An 18030-nucleotide genomic window follows, 5' to 3' on the forward strand; every position below is an offset into this window, starting at 1 on the left:
AGGGCTATGATGGCATTCATAGCATTGTTAAAACATAAATATTTCAAATTTTAGGCTACTCCACCCCCTCTCATATTTGCATGGTGATATATTATTTAAATACTCTGAGCTATGTGCTCCCCATACTCTAGCCCCTCTTGAAGGACACACTTGCTGTGACAGCAACAAATCATCTACAACCTCTATTGAGATTTCAGTATGGCCATTATCATTTGCTTGTTCCACCCACAGCAAGTTCAGACAGGCTCTGAGAGTTAATACCAATAATGGTGTTAGTGGTTCTCATTCAAAATAATGTTGCATGCACGGTAAGTACTATTCTATTTAGCATAGCTATATCAACGTCCTGTGGCCTCTCTCATGCCACCTCCCTCTTGTCCCTAAAACCCCCCTGTCGTAGTTTCTGTGTTGCTAGGTAACAGCTTTCAGTAGGTCTTGGCACAGGTCTCTTATACCCCTCTGACGACAAAAGTCTTCTCCTCTAGTAACTACGAATAGAGGGTACTAAGAGGAAGCCTAATACATAACAGCATTCATGCACACAACATATTGTATTGTATGGGAATAGCTATTGTCAGGGGGTACATTACCACCTTTTTTAACATATCATGGCTCTGCATGTTTCTTTCTGCTATTTTTACTGTAATATCACAAGATTAACTGAAGTATTATATTCTACTGTAATTGATTGATAATTTTGTATGACTTTTAAAACAAAACCAATTAACATTACAAAAGAAGAGAATATATATAGGCACAGTCTATATGATCAAGCATTTCTCAGTTCATCACCTCAAGCGGCTTGGTGGCAAACTGCAGTGGTGATGCAACACTGACACCTTATGTCTACTTCATTGTATTTCAGACGAAGAGGTAAGGTCCTGAATACAAGGGTAAAAAGCAGAGGCTTCCTTTTTGATTGTTCTTACAGTATGCATGGAGTGTGCTGCTGAATAGTTTGCCCATTGTTGCAATGTGAATAAAAGGGTCGCTATGGGGACGACAGCAGGCAGATTCCCAAAGGGAATCCCATTGATGATGTCACATGGGGCTTTGCTTCCTCTGCATTTTCATTGGGATTGTCAGTCAGTTACAGTCTGCCAAGACGACGATGGCATTGCTCTTTTCTGTCTGTCTTGCAACTGTTTCACATCTACTTCAATTAACTACCAACCCAACAAAATCTAAACTTGTTGTGTGGACATAGCTGTCTGAAAGTGCAAGTTGAAACACGTTTGTCTTCCAGTTGAGCAGGTTGCAGTTGAACAGCTTCCATGAGCGCTGTGTTTGCAGCAAGTCAGTGGCGAGAGCTGTAGTCTAAACCTATAAATGAGGCCCTTGGCTAAGATAGACAATAGCATAATCCTCAGTTCTGTTCTCCTCTCCAGGGCCCCACTAGTTTCAGATGTGGGAGGTTGGACATTTGCCAAGCCTATTGGGTCCAAAGTAATAGCAAGAAGAACATGCATTATGGGAAGGAGCTCTAAGACAAGGCCCTTTTGTAATGTCACAGGGGACCAACATTCTGTTTCTCCCCACTTTTATGGGAATGCAATCACAAGTGAATTATACTGTACAGTACATTAGAGGGAAGCCAAGTCAGTTGGTTTGACTCTCTTTCGATACTGATAAGGGCATTAGTTATCTACTATACAGAACATTGAAACTAAATGAAAGTGATAGACACCTCTCAGAGAAGGACACCAGTTGTCAGTAAAAGGGACATTTCATTCATTGAAACCAAACATGGTCAACATCTTTCATAGTTTATTATGTTGAATAAACTGTCATGTCCTCCATTTCAGGCAGTACCCTATCCCATCAGTGTCAATAAAATGAACAATTTCATATTTCATAGAATAACATTGGCTTTTAATATTATTTTATGTAACTCTTAGGAATCATAACTCACATCAAAAACACAATGTTGAACACGATAGTTGACCTAATAATGGTTTCTGAACAAAAAGCATGTCAATGACAAGACAAAGATATTTACATATTTCTTTGTGAATGACTTCATTGGCAACCAATGCACAGTATTGATGAGTGTGAACTATACAGTATTCGCAAATAAGATGCATGCTGCCCTGGCATGATAAACACAATCTAGTCAGGTGTGATTGTACGAGATGGGAGTCTTTACAGGATGAAAAACAAATACATGAGTGGACAACAGGACATTGCTTGACAATTCTATACAAGGATTTTTCCCCCTCCAGACAGATATTGACTTTCAAGACACACTTTCAAAAGATAACCTCTTTTGAAAGTTCTCCCACAGAGGTTGTTACCTGTAAAATAGGTGGTACAAACTGAATACTTCTTATGCTGAGATTTACTTTGAACAGTAATAAACTCAGCACAAACATTTCCCATTCATACACTAACATGCACTGATAGCATAGCTATTTCAGAGGCTGGGCAATTGATCCACTATATTGACTGAACCAGCCAAAATATTCAGAATTCTATACTTACAGATAACCCGAAACTAAGGCAGCACCCACTTGAGCTCCCTTTAACCACAGGTTAAGGACACGGCTGGCCAATCCATCTCCAATGAAATCTAACAATGTTTGTTTCCATCAACATATATTCAGAGATTATTCATGTTAGGCTTAGCCTAATCTTGGTTAAACCAGAACTCAAATCTCACGTAATTTGGTCAGATGCTTAACCATTTATGTTTATGTAGTCTGTCCACGAGAGATTTACATTTACCTTGTATTATTTTTAACGGTGTTAAATCATGCAAGACATTGGGGAAATGGCAGAGGCTGTCCCTGAAAGAGGAACAATGCTCTTCCTTAGGAAAGATATTCTAATATTGTCCTTCGAATGAGTAATACTTAACATAAAACAAGCTAATAATGCATGACACCACGTTGTTAGAGAATACCACAGTGGTCAGACTGTAAAATCTCCATGCTGTTTCTGGAGAGAAAACAGTCTCAACCAGCCACCCAGTCCTGTAAACATTTCTCATAACTCACGACAGATTCCATTAATGATTTCAGTAGGTATTGGAATTGAAGAGTACCTAGATTGGAGTTTATCCAGTGTCTACATCAGTAACCTTTGGAATATATCAAAGGAGAGCCTTACAGGCAGAATACATTTCAGAACTAAAGCTGACAGTCAGTCACAAGGGTCTCTATGTAAACAGAATGAAATGAAAGGCACGATAACTGAACACATGTTGATTACTGCATATTCTGGAACACCCATTGCCAAAAAAAGAGGAGGATGGGTCAGTTCTTGGTCTAAAAAGTCAGATAAAAAGGTAGGGAGAAAAAGACCCTTAATGCAAACACGCTTTCAGATGCTTAAAAAAAAGTGCTCTAACTACAGGAAATTAATTTTGTGGTAAAGTTTCGACCCTTTCTGATGGATCAAGTCCTAATGCTGCCACAATAATGCTCCTCACAACAAGACAATTTGGTTTTCAAAACATTTACATGTGCAGAAAGAATAGTCTAGCTCTCAATCAGAACCCTAAAGATAAGAAATAAGAATCAATTCCGGAAGCCAGTCCTTTCCCTTAATGGCTTGGTGATTCTGTATGGTGCAAGGTGGGTGTGAGATTGTGGGTGCATGTGTGTACTGTACGCATTGGAATAGTTTGTTGTTACACATTGCCTTTGGCAGTCCAGCTCTTTGGCAGCTGGGAGCCTGATTCTGTATCTGTAGTATCTGAAAAGGTGTGGGTGGTCTGGGAGTGTCACCAGTAGAACGAGCGGGACAGGAAGTTAGCTGCAGTGCCTAGCCAGCCTGCTCCATCCTGCCCTGTGCCCACGCAGGTCACAGCCTTGTCTGGCTCCTGGGACGGGCTCTCCTCCTCTGGAAGGTAGTCTGGAAGAGCCACATTCTGCTCCACCGCTACCGAACCATCCTCCGGGAATGGGATGATTACCTGAACAGCAAAAGGAAGTGTTAAATTCAATGTGCAGCATAAGGTAGATGACATTCCTGCATACAAGGTCAAGTAGCATTGTATTTGAATTTAGATTCGAATTAGATACCCAACTCCGTTCTGTCAGCTTTATCCTTGAGATAAGATAATTCCTTGATAATATTTGTAGACCAAAATAGACCTTCTCGGGGAAATCAATTGCAACAGAAAGTATATAAAACATTGATTCAACCAAGGCTGTTGTTAAGACAACAAAAACAAAACACTGGGAGTTCATTCATAAACACAAACCTCTTCTCCATCCTCTCCCCTGACCACCTGTTGAGCTTTCATTACTTCAGTTGAGGCGATGGCAGAACCCAGAACCTACAGAGGAAGCAGAGGTTTAAATGAATACCAACAACACATCAGCCATTATTCCCTCCTCCATCCCCTCTCCAGAATGTTCTACCAGGACAGCAGGTTGTCTGCCACCTTAATCTCTCTTGGACTAATCTAACGAGGCAGGCGTAAAAGAAACACATCAGCAAAGTTGACTTCTTACTGGTCCTGGCGAGAGAAAAATAACTGTCGGGGGAGGTTCTCTTCTGCACTGTTCAACAATCCAGTAAATGTGGAGGAGTTAAGATGAAGTGTCGCCTTATTAACGCAGAAATACTGGTTAATGTCCAAAAGCAGAAGGCACATCACAGGCTCTCTTTCATTTCCCCTGAAAACCGGATGTGTCAGGTTTCCGAGCACGCTGAGGGTGCTCGTGGACAGGCGTTTTACGAGGAGCAACTGCTGGATATATAATTTGGACAAATCAAGACTTTGCGGGTGTGAACCTACACCTGGCATCTTCCAGAAGGGGACTTTTGGCCCAGACACCTGCTCAAGACTTGCAGAGAGAGTTGGGTTGACCTACCAAAGGGGATCCATTCTGGTTCTGCCACTCACTCTAGGTTTATGTATCTTTTATTGAACATTTATTTCGACAGGGAGTCATGCTGAGACCAAGGTCTCTTTCTCAGATGAGCTCTGTATACACATCAAAACATCTATATACCCTGTGCACATCAATATATACATTAATAGACTAAAAGTAAAACACAATCATAGAAAACAAACATTCTTCAGTAAAAAGGTCCTCCATCAGTCTTGTTGAATTGCCCTAGAAGCACCAACTCATCCAATTTTAGAGAGCCTTAAAGATTTTTCCATAAGTAAGGTGCAAAAAATCTAAAAGCAGATTTACCTAACTCAGTGGAGTTCGAAGGGATCTCCAGAGTTAGCCATCCCTGAGACTGGTTCTGGTATCTCGTACGTCTATAAGTTAAGAATGAAGTAAGGTACGGCGGAAGTTCATGCCGAAGGGCTTTATAAACAAAAAGAGTACAATGCATCGATCTACGTGACTTCAAGGAGGGTGAGCCTACTTTCTGATACAGAATGCAGTGATGTGCCTTCGTACCTCTCCCCCCAGAACCTAATAGAGTAGCTGCGAGATTTTGGTTCTGGGTTGCCGAGATTAGACAGACTCGCCTCTGGCCTCCATTGCCTCCCTAGAACATGCTGTTGGCTAATAGGACAGACAGGATGCGACTCACCTCTGCCTTCAGGTCTGAGCGGATTCTGACGATGCACCTCTTAACGCCCATCTGGAATGTAAAGCTGATGACGCCTCGGATCTTCAACAAGGACTCTTCACAAAGGCTCCTCCGGCTCTGGAGGAGATTAATGGGAATAACTGTATAAACTCACTTTACCTCTTATAGTGGACTACAAGAACTGTCACCTGAGCTAATAGCTATTTATTGAGGCATGATGTATTACAGAACCCATAATGCTCTGTGTAACATATCCGGTTTTATCTTAGTAAAGATGTTACTGGAGCTAACATGACAGTGTCCTTATTGATACACTTATTGGTCAGTATGGGGGCACTCACAGAGTCATCCAAGCCATGTATGTGGAGGACCACTGTTTTGGCCCGCTTGTTGGTGGAGCCCAGGAAGAACTGGGCCTTACGTCTGCAAGAGGGGCCCTCCTCAGGCTTGTCTGCATCCTCACCGTTAGAAGCCTGGAGGAGTTCATAGATTTCTGAGGCCAGCAGCTTAGTCTCTCCTGGGGTGGTTGTCCTAAGGGGGGGAAAAAGATAGATTTTAGATGACTAAAATCTTTAGTTTCAACAGTATTAATGTACAGGCTCTGAATTGTGAGACCCAAGTAAAATTACAAATACAGTTTTGTAGCACTTCTAGCTGTGGCTCAGAATGTTTGTTTCTCTAATTATTATTTATTTAACCTTTATTTAACTAGGCAATTCAGTTAAGAACAAATTCTTATTTATAATGACGGCCTACCAAAAAGCAAAAGGCCTCCTGCGGGGTCGGGATTAAAAAAAAATATATAGGACAAAACACATCACGACAAGAGTGACACCACAACACTACATAAAGAGAGACCTAAGATGACAACATAGCGTGGCAGCAACACATGACAACACAGCATGGTAGCAACCCAACTGGGTCTAAGAAGATGAGCTATGTAGTGTTTGACATGAGTTTAGGACTAGTTGGATTTTTGCAACCTTGGGTCTCACAGGGAAAAAGAACAGTTGCAAAGAATACCAAATATTTTCTATTTGACAAAGATATCAACAGACAAGATGCGTGAGACTACACAATCATGATCTGGGCTTTCGCAAGGTTGAAATACTCACTTTTGCATGACATTCTGAAGACTTAACATCATCCCCAGCTCTCCCTTCATTTTCTCCCTGTTTTGACGACATTCTGCGAGGTAGCGCACAGCCTGAAGGGGACACAAGAAACACAAGAGAATACATTCACCCACAGCAAAATGACATTCCCACTTACAAGGTTAAGGAGCATGGTATTTGAATTAAGATTACAATTAGACACCCAACAACCATTTATTTGTTGTTGGGTGTAAGTAGCTAGTACACAGACTTCAAAGCAGCCCAGTCACTTCAGTAACCAGGTGCATTGACTTTTAGAATGCAATGCATCCACTACAGGGGGGCTTACCAGGAGTGCTGAGTAGACAACCTGGGGATTGGGATGGTCCAGAAAAAGGATGAGTCCGGGTAAGCAACCTTGGTCTTGAACAATAGCTCTTCTGTTCATAGGATCTGCAGCAAGATCCCTCAACTGGTTCACCACAGCCAAAGCGTCTGGCTCCCTACTCATGATGCCTCTTACAGACCCATACAAGTCTGAATCGACAAAGAGAGAGAAGATATGGAGGGGCTGACATTCAGAAACAAGTCATAAACTTTTGCTATTAAATGTATTAGCTAGCTCAATATTATACTGTAAACACAGTATGTAGCTAACGTTAGATAGTTAAATTACATCCCGCAGGGCAACATTCTGTGCTCCAATATAACATGTGTTTAGTAGATATAGATAACTAGGTTTTTACTTAGTTACCTATCTAGATAGCTAGCTGACGTGTTTGTCAGTAGGAGAATATGTGAGTTCGTTTTTATACTCGAGCCAAGGTGGATGATAGTTAACTAGCTAACGTAGTAAATAAGCAAACTCTATACTGGTGGGATTGGGTGAATGTGTTCGCTCTAGTTAATGTTGCTAACTGAATACTTTTTATGTTAGCTGCAAAGCTTGAAATATAGATACACAATTATGTTTGGCGGGCAAATACAAAAGTATTTAGCAAAACAATGGCTCAACTCATGACACATTTGACACAACCTCGCTAGTTAGCGTATGCTAGTTAACTGACATAAGCTAGCAACACAGCCGTTTACCTTCAAATAAATGCCTCTTCGGACCTGCACAATGTGCACACAGCGTCCAAGAAAGACAGCATGGACAAAATCCAACGGGTAAAATAACACAAATGTAGCCAGACGCTTTTATTTTCTGTTATTATTACATTACAAAATGTGGTATTCAGTTACCGACAAACTGGACAGGACTGTTCCAAGCGGCCACTCTGCAATATAAACGTCTCCGATTGGACGTTGGGGGCGACATGCCCACTTCACAAGCCATTCAGCTGCATTGTTCTTCACGCACCATATATTGGTGCGTGATGTCAGATGATGCCCCAGCATGCTGATTTAAGATCAGTTTTACGGTTTATATTTTAACACGGATCCTCAATGCACTGATCCTAGATCTGTATTAATGTCAGACCTCTACAAAGTAATATTTTTAAACAAAACACAGATCAAAGAGAAAGCTTAGTTATCTGTGATGTAATCATTAGTCCAAATAGTTGCAAAACGTTCTCAACTATAACGAGTTTCTTTTTGGACAAATTCAGGTAGGTCCCATAGATATCCTGTTAAATTACTAACATTTAATTCTGTCTTGGTCCCTCCCCGTTTCGTTTCGTTTGATTTAGTTTAAGAAACGTTTTGTAACATAATTGGCCTAATGAATACGCCCCAGCATCTTTAATAAAACATTAAATAAATATTTTCTCGAATTTGCAAAACACCACAGAGAATAGAACATTATTTGTAGAACTGTAAAGAACGACTGAGACTGCTTAAAAGAGAGGAAAAGAAAGCAAGCACGTGTGACAAGTTGTTTTAATGAAAATGTAACTGCAACTGGCAAGTATCAAAATATCAATTTGGCAAAGCTTTTCACAAAATAGTTTGCCACGCAAGTTTCTAGCCAAAAACGACTTACATTAAAATGGTAAACAGTTATATCAAACAGTCTTTCAGTTACCAGAAAATACATTTGTTTTGCCATAATGAAAAGCACCGGTTTTTATTCAATGTACTGAACGTCCAACCAGAGACACGATCGTGCCTTGTGTATAGAATCAAAAAACAATACCAAAAATAAATAAAATATGGAATGTTTTATGTTGACTGAGTCACTGACCAATCTACTAATGCCTAGTAATTTCCTTCCACATCAGAGGCAAACAGTCGAACAATGCATTGAGAATACATGATCCACCTTATTAAAAAACAACTGGTTTGGTCACTTAGTTTTGTGCATAGCTTAAAGGCATCCGTTGCCAGTCTTAAATGTTGCCTGTTTGCATTCTAGAAAGGGCTTCAACTCTCTAAAATAACATTGTATGTCATGGCGCAGCTCTACCAGAGGCAGACCTCCCAATTTATCTTAATAAGTAGTCATGCTGTTTATACCTTCAACACACTTAACTCTGGTCATCCGTTACTAATATGGAAGAGTGGTTATTCAAGTGTTGAAAGAATGTTAAGGTCATAGAAATAGAATCTATATTCTATTTCTATGGTTAAGGCCACACGTATGCCCCCTTTCCCCCCTAACAAAACATCAGACTATGGTTAAATCCCCAACACCATACAGGTAAAGAAATTGATTTCATACCACATCCAATATACTTTTTTTCACACAATTAGTTTCTGAGCTGACTGAGTCTTGGGTCATAAGACATGTTATAGTTCACAGTGCAAGTAGCAACAAACGGACCAAAACAGTCGTTTCAGGGCATTTGGTGTGTTGATCTGCAATCAGATGTTTGTTCAGTATGTACAGGACAACTATTTCATGTGAGTGGTTATTCACATACAGTATGTACTATTTTTTTTACAGAACCAATGTTTAATTTGTAAAATACAACACAAAGTAGATGCTTGTAAAGAGGCAGCAGTGAAGTGGGCTCTTCACATTATTTATTGTACGAGGAAGTATTACTAAGTCTGAAATAGAGAAACCCACAGAAGCTTGTCTCAATCACTCAACATGAACCTCTCTCTGAATACAAGGTTTCCTCACTTTAAAAACATTAAAACAAATTGTTTGCAGATGGCACTTTAATCAGAAGGGTCTTTTTAAAATAATTCCCTTCAGGTCTCTATTCAAAGGGTGGCATGTCAAATTAGTGATGTCAGAGCAGAACTACAGTAAAAATAAATAAAATATGAAATAAAAAACGAAATACAGCAGAAGCAACATGAGGTATCTATGTATTGCTCTATGTTGTTAAAGTAAAGGGTCAAAATGCAATAAATTAAGTTAAATTATGTGAAAAACAAAAACAGTGGTTAACCTAGATGGGGAGCATGTGGCTGAGGTGCTGTGGTGCAGGGAGTGATGGGTAATGTAGTTTTTGTCCGGTGAGGAGATTCTCTTCGCTTCCTGACACTTCACTCTCTTGGCGAGTCATGACCGTTTACTTCCCTGAGGTAATTCTTTGGAGTTTGAGTCCTTGACAGCAGAAGTACTCTGTTCCTCTGAGGCCCTACTAGTGCTAGCCTCCTGCTTGTCCCTACCCTCCTTCCAGCCTTGCTTGTTCAGGCTCAGGTGGCCCATCATGGTCTGGGACAGCCGTGTGTCGGAGAAGCGTGACCATTCCACAAACAGAGGCTCCACCACGTACGTCATAAAACCTGCAGGGGAAGGAGACATCTCTCATTCAGAGCAAGTTCTGACTAATAAATCACACAATGCTGCTAAAGTCAGGATAAGAAAACCCCAACCACAAGCAAATGTACAAATATTAAGTAGGACACATTTTAAATCATTACAAGTACAGTAAATAGCCTTGTCCGAGCCAGAATGGCCCAGAGGGCAGGAGGATCTATTGTTTCTGTAGCGTGAGGCAGCTTGACGTACACACCCTGGACAGGACACCAAATCACAATAAAATCTAAATTAATCATATGCTTATAGCGGACTTAGATTAAGAGGGGTAACTTTACCAATCTGTATATTGGCAACTGAGTTGGATTGCCTGTCACAGAGTGGGGTTACTTCAAGATGATGTTTCCTCTCAATGTCACCTGATGAAAAGAAGGATTGGTTAATACTCATTATATAAACCATACTGTCACACATGGGTGCAATCTTAATAAACACCTGGATTAATATTAAAGGGGATTAGCCCAGTACAGGGTTTCATGATATAGTACCTTGGTGGAAGAACTCCTCTGTCACTTTCTCGCTCCACAGTTTGCTGAGTTTCCACGGTCGGCAGGGGTTGCAGATGTCCGCACACTTCAGAGCTATCTTTACAGGGTCAATGGGGAAAACAGAGCGGAGACTCAGGAAAAGGACAACATATCGCTCAGTCTGTCTCGCTCTCTCCCTTTCCTCCATCAGCCTCAACCGCATGGACGATTCACTTTTAGCAACACTTCATTGCCTCTGAGATGATCTCTTAATGCCACAACAGTGGAAAAGGGCGATGGATAATACAGTTATTAATGCTCTTTTTGTTATTTGGTACACATTGCTCACCTGAAGGATAAAGTGCCGATGTCCTCCATTAGTGAGGCAGAGATCTCTCTTGTCCAAGTGTGTCCTGAACTCTGACAGATAGTTATTCTGCCTGCTGATGTCCGTGGCCAGAATCAGGGATCCAAGCCGCTCCTCCATGTTCAATCTAAATGACAACAGCATCCAATCAATATTCATTAGCACATACTAATGAAGCAGAGTCATTTTCATAAACATAAAGGTAAAGCCTTTTTTTTTACTGCAATTTTCCAATGGCAATGGGTGATTACACTGAAGTCTGAAGATACATTTAAATTAGCTAAATCGGGGGACTCCACAGTTAGTATTTCATAAACTAAATGTCTTAGTGGATGTAGATGTAGTTAAATATAGACTAGATCTGACTGCCAACAAGGGTTATGCCTAATGAATGGATGGAATTATACTTTGGAAAGAACCCTAGCTCTTCACTAATATAGCTCACTAGATAAAATACATTTAATCAAGTTAAAGAAAACATTATGAAAAACTCCAAGTGCTTAAACCTATTCATATTTTTCTACCAAGTTGTGGCAAATGAACTGCTGCAAGAAGTACCGAACACAACAATAAGTCTATGCTAGCAGTAATCACATGGATCTGATAAAACAAAAATCAACCACATTACATAAAGATCCTAATCCAATGAAAATTATTTCATGGCATGCAACAAAACAATTCAGAGTCACAGAGGATGTCCTGTCATTCTCTGTCTCCAATAACAAAACAAAAACATCTCTCCTACAGGTGCAATATATACAGTGCTTTCAGAAAGTATTCAGACCCATTGACTTTTTACACATTTTGTTACGTTACAGCCTTATTCTAAAATGTATTAAATGAAATAAAAATCCTCAGAAACCTACACACAATACCCCATAATGACAAAGCGAAAACAGATTTTTAGAAATATTTCCAAATGTATTAAAAATAAAAACAGAAATACCTTTTACATAAGTATTGAGACCCTTTGCTATGACACTCAAAATTGAGCTCAGATATATCCTGTTTCCAATGATCATCCTTGAGATGTTTCTACAACTTGATTGGAGTCCACCTGTGGTTAATTCATTTGATTATAAATACTTTGGGAAGGCACACAGCTGTCTAGATAAGGTCCCACAGTTGACAGTGCATGTCAGAGGAAAAACCAAGCCATGAGGTCGAAAGAATTGTCCGTAGACCTCAGATACAGGACTGTGGGTACCCAAGAACGAAGTGGCTTCCATCCTTCTTAAATGGAAGAAGTTCGGAAACACCAAGACCCTTCCTAGAGCTGGCCGCACAGCCAAACTGAGCAATCGGGGGAGAAGGGCCTTGGTCAGGGAGGTGACCAAGAACCTGATGGTCACTCTGACAGAGCTCTAGAGTTCCTCTGTGGAGATGGGAGAATCTTCCAGAAGGACAACCATCTCTGCAGCACTCCACCAATCAGGCCTTTATGGTAGAGTGACCAGATGGAAGCCACTCCTCAGTAAAAAGCACATGACAGCCCGCTTGGAGTTTGCCAAAAGGCACCTAAAGACTCTCAGACCATGATAAACAATATTCTCTGGTCTGATGAAACCAAGATTGAGCTCTTTGGCTTGAATTACCAAGCGTCACGTCTGGAGGAAACCTGGCACCATCCCTATGGTGAAGCATGGTGGTGTCAGCATCATGCTGTGGGGATGTTTTTCAGCGGCAGGGACTGGGAGACTAGTCAGGATCGAGGGAAAGATGAACGGAGCAAAGTACAGAGAGATCATTGATGAAAACCTGCTCCAAAGAGCTCAGGTCCTCAGATTGGAGCAAAGGTCCACCTTCCAACAGGACAACAACCCTAAGCACACAGCCAAGACATTGCAGGAGTGGCTTCGGGACAAGTCTCGGAATGTCCTTGAGTTGCCCAGCCAGAGCCCGGACTTGAACACGACCGAACATCTCTGGAGAGACCTGGAAATAGCTGTGGAGCAACGTTCCCCATTTAACCTGACAAACATTGAGAGGATCTCCAGAGAAGAATGGGACAAATTCCCAAATAAATCAAATGCAATTTTATTGGTCACGTACACATACAGTACCAGTCAAAAGTTTGGACACACCTACTCATTCAATGATTTTTCTTTATTTTTACTGTTTTCTACATTGTAGAATAATAGTGAAGACATCAAAACTATGAAATAACACAAAAAAGTATTCAACAAATCAAAATATATTTTATATTTTAAACTCTTCAAAGTAGCCTCCCTTTGCCTGGATGACAGGTTCAATGTCCATTGCTCGTGTTTCTTGGCACAAGCAAGTCTTTTTATTGGTGTCCTTTAGTAGTGGTTTCTTTGCAGAAATTCGACCATGAAGGCCTGATTCAAGCGGCCTCCTCTGAACAGTTGATGTTGAGATGTGTCTGTTACTTGAATTAATGAGATAGGGTGCATGCCAGGCAGCAGGCTGTTAGCCAGCCTGTCAGCTTAGTGGAGTCTGCCACTGGCACAGTCAGTGTAGTCAGCTCAGCTATCCCCATTGAGACCGTGGCTGTGCCTCTATTTAGGTGGGGCAAAACTAAACATGGTGGTGTTCGCCTTAGCAATCTCACTGGAATAAAGACCCCCTCCATTCCTGTCATTATTGAAAGAGATTGTGATATCTCACATCTCAAATTAGGGCTACTTAATGTTAGATCCTTCACTTCCAAGGCAGTTATAGTCAATGAACTAATCACTGATCATAATCTTGATGTGATTGGCCTGACTGAAACATGGCTTAAGCCTGATGAGTTTACTGTGTTAAATGGGGCCTCTCCTCCTGGTTATACTAGTGACCATATCCCCCTTACATCCCGCAAAGGCGGAGGTGTTGCTAACATTTACGATAGCAAATTTCAATTTACCAAAGAAAAACGACTGCATTTTCGTCTTTTGAACTTCTAGTCATGAAATCTATGCAGCCTACTCAATCACTTTTTATAGCTACTGTTTACAGGCCTCCTGGGTCGTATACAGCGTTCCTCACCGAGTTCCCTGAATTCCTATCGGATCTTGTAGTCATGGCAGATAATATTCACATTTATGTTGACTTTAATATTCACATGGAAAAGTCCACAGACCCATCAACGACTCAGTGGGTTTTGTCCAACATGTCTCCAACCTACTCACTGCCACAGCCATACCTAGTTTTGTCCCGTTGAATAAATATTGTGGATCTTAATGTTTTTCCTCATAATCCTGGACTATCGGACCACCATTTTATTACGTTTGCAATCGCAACAAATAATCTGCTCAGACCCCAACCAATCAAAAGCCGTGCTATAAATTCTCGGACAACCCAAAAGATTCCTAGATGCCCCTTCTAGACTCCCTCCACCTACCCAAGGACGTTTAACCTTGCATAATACCCTAGATGCAGTCTCAACCCTAAAAACATTTGTCATATGAAACTAGCTCCATGGTATACAGAAAATACCCGAGCCCTGAAGCAAGGTTCCAGAAAATTGGAACGGAAATGGAGCGACACCAAACTGGAAGTCTTCCGACTAGCTTGGAAAGACAGTACCGTCCAGTATCGAAGAGCCCTCACTGCTGCTCGATCATCCTATTTTTCCAGCTTAATTGAGAAAAATAAGAACAATCCTAAATGTATTTTTGATACTGTCGCAAAGCTAACTAAAAAGCAGCATTCCCCAAGAGAGGATGGCTTTCACTTCAGCAGTGATAAATTAATTTACTAATTTGAAGAAAAGATCATGATCATTAGAAGGCAAATTACGGACTCCTCTTTAAATCTACATATTACTCCAAAGCTCAGTTGTCCTGAGTCTGCACAACACTGCCAGGACCCAGGATCAAGGGAGACACTCAAGTTTTTTAATACTACATCTCTTGACACATTGATGAAAATACAGTTGAAGTCAAAAGTTTACATATACCTTAGCCAAATACATTTAAAAACTCAGTTTTTCACAATTCCTGATATTTAATCCATGTAAAAAGTCCCTGTTTTAGGATCACCACTTCATTTTAAGAATGTGAAATTTCAAAATAATAGTTTAGAGAATGATATATTTCAGCTTTTATTTCTTTCATCACATTCCCAGTGGGTCAGAAGTTTACATACACTCAATTAGTATTTGGTAGCATTGCCTTTAAATTGTTTAACTTGGGTCAAACGTTTTGGGTAGCCTTCCACAAGCTTCCTACAATAAGTTGGGTGAATTTTGGCCCATTCCTCCTGACAGAGCTGGTGTAAATGAGTCAGGTTTGTAGGCCTCCTTGCTCGCACAAGCTTTTTCAGTTCTGCCCACAAATTTTCTATAGGATTGAGGTCAGGGCTTGTGATGGCCACTCCAATACCTTGACTTTGTTGTCCTTAAGCCATTTTGCCACAACTTTGGAAGTATGCTTGGGGTCATTGTCCATTTGGAAGACCCATTTGCGACCAAGCATTAACTTCCTGACCGATATCTTGAGATGTTGCTTCAATATAATAATTTTGCATCCTCACGATACCATCTATTTTGTGTAGTGCACCAGACCCTCCTGCAGCAAAGCACCCCCACAACATGATGCTGCCACCCCCGTGCTTCACGGTTGGGATGGTGTTCTTCGGCTTGCAAGCCTCCCCCTTTATCCTCCAAACATAATGATGGTCACTATGGCCAAACAGCTCTATTTTTGTTTCATCACACCAGAGGACATTTCTCCAAAAAGTACAATCTTTGTCCCCATGTGCAGTTGCAAACCGTAGTCTGGCTTTTTATGGCAGTTTTGGAGCAGTGGCTTCTTCCTTGCTGAGCGGCCTCTCAGGTTATGTCGATATAGGACTCGTTTTACTGTGGATATAGATACTTTTGTACCTGTTTCCTCCAGCATCTTCACAAGGTCCTTTGCTGTTGTTCTGGGATTGATTTGCACTTTTTCACCAAATACGTTCATCTCTAGGAGATAGAACGCATCTCCTTCCTTAGCGGAATGACGGCTGCATGGTCCCATGGTGTTTATACTTGCGTACTATTGTTTCTACAGATGAACGTGGTACCTTCATGCATTTGGAAATTGCTCCCAAGGATGAACCAGACTTGTGGAGGTCTTGGCTGATTTCTTTAGATTTTTCCATGATGTCAAGCAAAGAGGCACTGACTTTGAAGGTAGGCCTTGAAATACATCCACAGGTACAGCTCCAATTGACTCAAATTATGTCAATTAGCCTTATCAGAAGCTTCTACAGCCATGAAATGTTCTGGATTTTTCCAAGCTGTTTAAAAACACAGTCAACTTAGTGTATGTAAACTTCTGACCCACTGGAATTGTGATACAGTGAATTATAAGTGAAATAATCTGTCTATAAAGAATTGCTGGAAAAATTACTTGTGTCATGCACAAAGTAGATGTCCTAACCGACTTGTCAAAACTATAGTTTGTTAACAAGACATTTGTGGAGTGGTTTTAACCTTTCTGGCGCAGGCGTTCCACTAGCGACCCACCTCGACAACATCCGGTGAAATTGCAGAGCGCGAAATTCAAACTACAGAAATATAAATATTTAACATTCATGACAATACATGTCATCATGATGCATTGATACATTGATGTCATACATCAAAATAAATCTTAACTTCTTGTTAATCCAGCCGCTGTGTCAGATTTCTAAAAGGCTTTACGGCGAAAGCACACCATGCGATTATCTGAGGACAGCGCCCCGCATACAAAAGCATGAAAAACATTTTTCAACCAGGAAGGTGCTCCACGAAAGTCAGAAATAGAGATATAATAAATGCCTTACCTTTGAAGATCTTCTTCTGTTGGCACTCCAAAAGGTCCCAGCTACATCACAAATGGTCCTTTTGTTCGATAAAGTTCTTCTTTATATCCCCAGAAACCCAGTTTAGCTGGCGCGCTTCATTCAATAATCCACCAGTTTCCCTGCTTCAAAATGCATACAAAATGAATCCCAAACGTTACCAATAAACTTCTCCAAACAAGTCAAACAACGTTTATAATCAAACCTCAGGTACCCTAATATGTAAATAAACGGTCAAATTTAAGACGGAGAATCGTTAGTCTTTACCGGAGATAAACAACAAAGAACGCGCTCTCATCCACGCGCATGAAAACACTACAGCCAAAATGGAAGCCACTTAGAAAAACTAAAAATTCTAGCTAATTTTTCCAAAAACAAGCCTGAAACTCTTTCTAAAGACTGTTGACATCTAGTGGGTGCTCTAGGAACTGCAATCTGGGAGGATTTCGCCTCATAATAAACATGCCAGCCATTGGAAACAGTGGTAGGCTGATTATGGTTTTTTTGGATGGTTTGTCCTCGGGATTTCGCCTGCCATATCAGTTCTGTTTTACTCACAGATATTATTTTAACAGTTTTAGAAACGTTAGAATGTTTTCTATCCAAATCTACCAATTATATGCATATCCTAGCTTCTGGGCCTGAGTAACAGGCAGTTTACTTTGGGCACGCTTTTCATCCGGACGTCAAAATACTGCCCCCTAGCCCAAAGAGTATTTATTAATGACTCCAACCTAAGTGTATGTAAACTTCCGACTTCAACTGTATTTACACCCAGTGTGTCGTCGTAATCTCTTTTGGAATCGTCAGTCCTTCTGTTGGAGAGTTCATCCGAGCGTCTCTCTCTCTGCTTCCCTGAAGTCTTCAGTACCATTCAGAAATGTTCTCATAGAATAGATGTTTCGGGGGTTGTCGGTCTTTGCATCCCAGGTTGACATCATTTCTAGCTGCAGTAATTAGTATCTAAGACTTGCTCTTATTCTGTCGGGATCGATAGTCTCAGAGTTGAACCATTTCCACCCGTGTAGCCAATGCTCCACGTGGTATGGTTAGGAATTCAACAACCATTGTAACCTTAGCGGACACTGAGGTTTTTGTGGT

General features: G+C 40.8%; 2 protein-coding genes across 8 annotated transcripts in view; both read right to left on the reverse strand.

Moving 5' to 3' along the window:
- Window positions 1-1750: 1750 nt before the first annotated feature.
- Window positions 1751-8327, reverse strand: LOC139550820 (armadillo repeat-containing protein 1-like). The gene is made up of 7 exons (XM_071362002.1): window positions 7692-8327; window positions 6949-7136; window positions 6621-6712; window positions 5847-6036; window positions 5506-5622; window positions 4208-4282; window positions 1751-3916 (listed from the first exon to the last, which is right to left on the reverse strand). Exons 2-7 carry the CDS (start codon window positions 7108-7110, stop codon window positions 3725-3727), a joined length of 828 nt encoding a protein of 275 aa, XP_071218103.1. The 5' UTR covers window positions 7111-7136; window positions 7692-8327; the 3' UTR covers window positions 1751-3724.
- Window positions 8328-8465: 138 nt separating this feature from the next.
- Window positions 8466-18030, reverse strand: part of LOC139550819 (high affinity 3',5'-cyclic-AMP phosphodiesterase 7A-like) — a 63184-nt gene continuing 53619 nt past the window's right edge. For all 7 annotated transcript variants that reach the window (XM_071361997.1, XM_071361996.1, XM_071361994.1 and 4 more), the window contains exons 10-13: window positions 11137-11281; window positions 10809-10905; window positions 10599-10679; window positions 8466-10286 (exon numbers count right to left, since the gene is read on the reverse strand). In XM_071361997.1, the coding sequence (XP_071218098.1) occupies window positions 10060-10286; window positions 10599-10679; window positions 10809-10905; window positions 11137-11281 (550 nt within the window). In that variant the 3' untranslated portion in view covers window positions 8466-10059. The remainder of the gene's footprint in view (window positions 10287-10598; window positions 10680-10808; window positions 10906-11136; window positions 11282-18030) is intronic.

Source organism: Salvelinus alpinus, chromosome 23 (assembly GCF_045679555.1).
Source record: "Salvelinus alpinus chromosome 23, SLU_Salpinus.1, whole genome shotgun sequence".
NCBI lineage: Eukaryota > Metazoa > Chordata > Actinopteri > Salmoniformes > Salmonidae > Salvelinus > Salvelinus alpinus.